Source organism: Magallana gigas, chromosome 7 (genome assembly GCF_963853765.1).
Source record: "Magallana gigas chromosome 7, xbMagGiga1.1, whole genome shotgun sequence".
Classification (NCBI taxonomy): domain Eukaryota; kingdom Metazoa; phylum Mollusca; class Bivalvia; order Ostreida; family Ostreidae; genus Magallana; species Magallana gigas.
The window spans coordinates 30149236-30156368 of record NC_088859.1 but is presented as its reverse complement, the minus strand read 5'-3'; the positions used below and the strand labels follow the sequence as shown (position 1 = coordinate 30156368).

The 7133-nt window shown below is 32.5% G+C and overlaps 1 protein-coding gene across 1 annotated transcript; it reads right to left on the bottom strand.

The window, feature by feature from the left end:
• Window positions 1-3488: 3488 nt before the first annotated feature.
• LOC105331410 (ribosome biogenesis protein BRX1 homolog) lies at window positions 3489-7120 on the bottom strand. The gene is made up of 10 exons (XM_011433579.4): window positions 6926-7120; window positions 6508-6619; window positions 5904-5947; window positions 5714-5784; window positions 5461-5510; window positions 5242-5315; window positions 4782-4832; window positions 4492-4627; window positions 4101-4195; window positions 3489-3670 (listed from the first exon to the last, which is right to left on the bottom strand). Exons 1-10 carry the CDS (start codon window positions 7043-7045, stop codon window positions 3509-3511), a joined length of 915 nt encoding a protein of 304 aa, XP_011431881.1. The 5' UTR covers window positions 7046-7120; the 3' UTR covers window positions 3489-3508.
• Between the last annotated feature and the right edge of the window lie 13 nt (window positions 7121-7133).

Genomic DNA, 7133 nt, shown 5'->3' with positions numbered 1-7133 from the left:
TAGCTCACAAAAAAATTGCACTAGTTTGAGCTGATTAACCTTATCATTTAACACATTCTGACAAAATAACTATTATTATAACATTCTTTGTCAATTGACTACCAATATCGATGCTTTACTTGCCTGGCCCTACTCTGAAATGCACCAACAGAACTTGAAAAGTGAAATATGCAAACTTCATGTGCAGTTTTATGTGTAAAAAAAAAACACACATTAATTTTACAGGCCTGGTGATTGTGTTAAAATGATATTTTGAGGCAAGTAAAGTGATGACATCTGTAGGAAAATATCTGAGAATTTTTTGCCTACTGAGAAGAAGGCGGGGAGAGCTTATGCCACACACTTGGCATTGGCATCCGGACCTGGGTTAAATTTTTGGAGCAGGTCCTGTATCTAAGTTATTACTTGTCCTATCTTCACCAAACTTGCAAGGATGGTGCATCTAGACAGACTTGTGAACTTAACACACGATGCTAAATCTGGGCCATAAATTTCAGATGCTGGTCAAAGTTAAGATTTTTGGAACAAGTGCTTATTGGTGACCATATTCTACATGTAAGTTATCACTGGTCCTACTAAACTTGTGTGGATTGGACATCTTGTGATACATATACAACTGACAGGCTTTAATGCTGTATTTGAGCCAGAGGTTACAGTCGCTGGAGAAAGTTAAGGTTTTTGGAGCAGGTAAAAGTTTTTGGAGCAGTTGCTTTGACGTATCTCTACCAAACTTAGATGTATGATGCATCTTGTGATGCAGATGCACATGACTGGCTTGGATGCTAAATCTGAGCCATTAGATTTAGATGCTGGAGTAGCAGGTTATGGTTTTTGGATCAGGTCACATGTTTATGCAAATTGTCTTTTCTTTTCTTATTTATACTTGCATGGTTGATTTATGTATGTAAATGATTCGCAAAACTAGCTGCTCATACCGAAAATGATAAATTTTAGAACATCTAAAATGATGTTAAGGTCTTTAAGCTGGTTACATAATTAAATTCTCTATTAATTAAAACCCAATCAGACTTGCATGGTTTATATAACTACAGTGTATTGGTGTGTAATAATGAGGTAGCTTCTAATACAGAACTTGATCTGGATTTTCTAAATGCTGGAGCAGGTGCAGACATTTTAGAAGAAAATGCTGTCCTGACCAAGTTTTATGTTTCAGGTAACTTTTAGATTAGATTAGAAACATGGATGACAGCGCCTGATCTCCATTATCAAGGATGCTAAAACAATCTGTCCTTCCTCACCTAAACTTGTTTGATAAATGTGAATGTTTATATATGATATATCATAATTCCTATTTGTAAGATATTGTATCATAGCAAGAGGCCTATGGGCCACATCACTCACCTGAGCAACAATAGGCATGATAAAATCAGCTTAATGGAGTCATAATACAAAATATCTGGACAATGTAGTATAATACATGTATATCTTGTATAAATAAAAATCCATTTTCTCCCCTTATGTTTGTTATTAAGTCCCTTTTCTAACAGGCTGATTTTATAGTCATATCACATGTTGGGCATTGCAGTTCTCAAAAAGATCTTAGACAATTGTTTATATATGGGATACTAGTATTAAACTACATCAAACTTTGAGCCCCTTGTGATACCCAAGAATTGTCCAGGGGCCAAAGTCTAACTCTAAACAATTTAAAAAAATTAACAATATATATGAGCAAAACCATATATTATAACATTTCAGTTTTTGTAAATTATTAAAATGTTTTCCTTTGCAAAATTGGATCCCAAAGGTGGCCCCACCCCACTCCTCAAGATTTTGATTTTAATATTCTACTTAACTCCCCTTGAAAAGGATGTGGTCCTTTATTTTCAACTTTGAATCTCCTCAGCCTAAGGATGATTTGGGCCAAGTTTGGATGAAATAAATTAAATGGTGCAGTGGTTCTTAAGAAGATGTTAAAAATGTGAAAAGTTTACAGACTGACAAAATGTGATCAGAAAAGCCCACTGAGCTTTCAGCTCAGGTGAGCTAAAAGCTGTCTTTGCATTGAATCATATAATACAATATTGTATTGTATCTTGATACAAAATATTATTGTATTATGTGAAATAATATTGTAGACAGATATGATATTGTATGTTTTAATTTTTTATGATATATTTAACAATGTTGAATCATATGAAATTGAATCATATGATAATACAATATTGAATCATATGTTACAATAATGTATCATTTCATACAATATCACATCAAAAGATTATATATTGTATCATATGACATGATGATAGATATCACATCATACAATATTGTATCATATAATATGACACAATATTGTGTCATATTGATGATAGTTTCATTTAATATGGTACAAAAAGATATGATATTTTTCATTATATAATATTGTTTAAAACAAAGTTGTTTGATACATTATATCATAAGATACAATTTTATATTTTACAAATGATTATTGTATCATACTTTACAATATTATCTAAAATGAAATGTATCATATGATACAATATCATGGTGCAAGTTTGTATATTACAATATACTGTGATGATATATATCATTTACTACAATATCATGTATTTTATGATATCATGATACAAAATTGCATTGTTTCATATTATATGATATTGAATTGTACTTTGAAATAAATATTGTATTATGATACAATATGAAATTGTACATGCAACACAAAAGAAAATTGCATCCTATGATATGATCCGTCATAGCATTTAGCTCCGTTGTCTTTTTGATTCTGTTTTTGGTACAAATTATTATTTGAAATAGTGATTTTTATTACTTTCATAAGGAATCAAGTTTTGCTGTACTTCTTTACTGCTTCATATGAAAAATTTCTTGCAAGCTCTATGTAAATTTGTCATCCTCCAGTCTGATTAAAACCACCCCCCTTCTCCTTACACTTGTCAGGGTCCCTGAGAAGGAGAAGGAGATGGTTTTAATCAGACTGGTCATCCTCCTAAGTTGTATTAAATGTAATGCCTTATAAAAGTCTAGAACTACATGAACATTATCATCACCAACATTAAGACTACAAAGCATCTGGTGATATTGAAAATCAATAGGAACTGTCTAGTTTTGTGCACCATGGGGACTAGTCTGTTTGAAGTTAAAATGACAATTTTTTATGATATATGTCTGAAAATAGCTAATAGCATATTTTTATACAACATAATCTGGTAGTCTACAATCAGGGCATTAGCCTATCTACAAATGGGGCAACAATCAGTTAAACGTCTGTCTCACAAACACTGATATCTCCAATATGATGCATATGTAAGTGATTGTATTGAAATCTTGATATCTTGAATCCTTGAATAACTCAAAGATTTTTCCTGGTCCCATGGAGTTCTAGATAATGAAGTTTAGAGCATTCAGATATGCAGCCTTAGAACTTCTAATCATTACTAATCATAAGCAAGGCACTGCAAAATCAATGCAATAGTAACTATATATAACTACAGAAATACTCAAAACACATAGAAAGTTTCTAATTTATTTATCAAGAATCTTCCTCAGCGTCCTCGGGTCGTATCGTGACAAACACATCGTCTGTTGGGTCTGTTTCGTAAGACGGCTGACCGCGTCTCATCTCCAGCGATTTCTTGGCCTGAATCCTGGACATATATTTTTGGGCTCCTCTCTTCCTCATCAGATGCCTCAGCTGTGACAGAAACAAGTCACATAAAAAAACAGGGACATTTACAACATGAAGTACACTTACAGTTTTAAATCATTTACCGGTAACCTCTTTCATAACTATTGATACAGAAATTGTAAAATATAAGAACCAAATAAGGACAAACAGATATCACGATTGCCAGTAAATATTGTACCGGTGAATGTTTTTTAATAAAATTTTTGATCTCCTGGTAAGTATCTTTTGTAAGGTTATTTGGCGGAATACATGTACATGTGGCATTGCATAAATATTCCAAAACCCCATCATACAAATTGTACAAAGATCCTTTTTTCCCCCAAAAATACATGTACATGTATTTGCAAGGTCCATTCATTTCCATGTTTATGGTATCTATCATGAACATGTATTTGAGTAGTATTTTAGTTGAGTATAACAACACTATTCTACTTACATCATTAGGAGATACATAGTGAGGATTCTGGAAGAGTGTTGGCCCTCCAAAACTTCCCTCAAATATTCTGATAGGATTCAAAACAAACCGGGGTCCTATTGAGAGACAAAGCAATAAGGATAAAAGTAATTCCACATTGGAAGCATTTGACTGCAGGCATTTCCAAATCTAGTTAAAGCTTCATTCATTTCTCAAAGGTTATCGAGTGATATATTTTTTTAATGAATTTTTTTGTTTTACATACAGAAATTAAGACTGATAATTGATCTGTTAACCAATGTATGTGCATTGTTTCACACTTTAACATGATATACACTGTACTTGCACAATAAACTGGAATGATTTTATTCCATAAATATACAACAGAATTACAGGGTTTATAAATTCTAACCGATTTCTGCCAAAGAACCATCCTCCTCAAGTATCTGGTAATTCCTGAACCAGATCCGGTTGTCTGCGATGGAGAATGTGTATACATGATCAAAGAATGGCTGACTCTTGGGATGATGGTTTGGGGTACTAAATGTCTGAAATAAATGCCATCAAACTGGTGAATAACAAGTTCTGGGTGTTTTTTCTCATTATGAAATTAATCTAGTAGATTCATCATCTCAGCATAGCTGGGCAAATTTAAGCAAAATCAAGAACTGCCTGATTAAGACCAATGCTCAATGGACAGACCTGTATTAATAGTTCTTTAATGAGACTCCAGTGTGCTTCTTTGTCAAATTCCTGAAATGAATTTTTATATTTTTGTGCATCAAAGATTTCCACTTCGTGTCTGTCCTCATCAATAAAAGTCAAATTTCACTAATTGTACTCATCTATCACCATATCCAATAATGTGGAAATTACATCTCTACTGTATCATTTCATTTACTGTTGTCTAAAAAAAATCCTGGACAAAATATTTACTGCATAAAATCTAGTCATTTGCTCAAGACTCTACTTTTGATTTTCAAAAGAAATTGTGCTCAAAATATGGTTTGAGTTAATAAATACCCAGTAGTCTGCAAACATAATAGAAACCAAATAAAAAAAATACCACTTTCACAATTGTCCATGGTAGTAATCATTTCCAACCCTACTGAATAAAGTTTCTATTTCCATTATTGGATTTATGAAGCATGTTTTAACCTACTTGATCAAATGAGAGCAAAGGTCGTGACCCCTTCAGACAATTGCCTGTCATCTTCAACTCTGACATTGTGTGTACTGAAAAATTAAAGGTCATGGTGTCAATTAACACACTATAATCAGAAGTAAAGAATTAATACCGGTAACTGGCAACGTTGTATCAGTATTGGGTCATCTATTTTAAAAAATACATTACATTTATGAAATTACAGAGATATCTTACAGTTTTCTACAAGAAATTTGGCAGAGGGGCCTCTTGGTACATTTGATAACCTGGAAAAAAAGATAAAGGGCTATAACCAATATATAGTACATAATGTAAAAAACAGGTTCTTGAAGCGTAAATTTTAATGGTTTGTTAAAAGTTTCACAACTGGAAACGAAAAAAAGATTTTATTAGGTAATAAAAGGTAAACATCAATCAGTTATTAACTCAATTTTGAAGTCGCGAAGAGGGATGAAATACCAGCACTAACCACATGTAAAGATCCTGCTTCTTCTTTGCTTCCAGGTAAATACATTTTGAACAATTTCTCATCTCACACATCTGTATATACAAAATGATATGATATTTTTATGCATTTTAAAACAAGTATAGGATTGGGTCAATTAATACCTTTACAACATTTCAACTAGTGAGTTTAAAAGAAGAGAAAAAAATCTTACCTCATTGATGACAAAGAGTTGATCTTTTTTATCCATTTTAGATTCTACAATAACAAAGTTTTAAAATCACAGTAATTTATACATTAAACTGTTTGGTATAGAATTTCATAATATCATTCATCTAAAAAACTAGATTGTTCATGTATCGAAACTCATTTATGTGCAAAATTATAGAGAATATGTAATGGTGGTGTATAAAATCAAACCAGGGATGTACGGGTACATATAAAGAGGCTTCAGAAATACAACCATTTCAACAAGAGCTTGGACTAATGGACTTTGGATAGTTGTGTCAAACAGCAACGTGATGTAGGTCTGTCTATTTCATTGACGGCCACTGAGCCAGGGCTCTTTGAAATTAACAAGATACAATTGTCTTGCTTTTGAACTAAGACTAAGCAATCTATGAATACTTCACTAGAAACCAGCATCATTTTTTACGTCCTACCAAAAGTCCAAGGTCTTCTTAAACTGGTTCTATTGCTTATCTTCCATAATCAATATCAAATTTGAAATCATAGGTCAATTAAAATGTCAGATAAACCAATCAAAACTAGAACAAAGATACACTTTGGTGTTTTTTATTAGCATTATATACACTTACCTGATTTTGCATGGGGCATCAAGGTCCTCATGTCATTCATTAAATGGCGACCCCTGTATGATATTCCTCGAGATGAAAAAACTAGTACTCTTTCCTTGTTAGTCCATTTAGTCTGTGGAATAAATAAGTATTATGTTTTAATAATATATATGATCACTGATTCATTCTACACTGTTACCATAATAGGAAGGGTAGGAATAATTAAGAGATTGTAGAAAAATTATTCAGAAACTTTAGAAATATAATTTGCTGATCAACAATAAAAAGCTATAGGAAACAATTCCTAGAAGACCAAAGAAGAATTTGATTTCAAAATGCTACGGTATTCTTAATCTCTTTTTCTAATCCAAGTAGTAAGTGTAATCTCTCTCTCTCTCTTCCCGAATTTCCTAGCATTAGAATACGACTCAAATCGAACCTGTGTTTTGGGAATATCTTCCGATGATATTGTCGGTTTTAGGACAATATCCTCTCTGACTTTTTGTTTCTTTTTCTTCACAGAGTGGTTCTGGTCTTGTTGTTTTCTTTTAGGTGCCATCGTTTTGGTGTTTTTATTTTCCAATTTCAGTCATGTGTTGGTCCACAGCGTTTCTGCAGAACTTCCGACTGCGGATTTACTCTAAATA

Coding starts and splice junctions, on each gene's coding strand:
- LOC105331410 (XM_011433579.4), bottom strand. CDS start 7,045: ATGGCACCTAAAAGAAAACAACAAGACCAGAACCACTCTGTGAAGAAA. Junction 6,620..6,925: donor AAGATATTCCCAAAACACAG/GTTCGATTTGAG, acceptor TTTATTCCACAG/ACTAAATGGACTAACAAGGA. Junction 5,785..5,903: donor AACTCTTTGTCATCAATGAG/GTAAGATTTTTT, acceptor TTGTATATACAG/ATGTGTGAGATGAGAAATTG.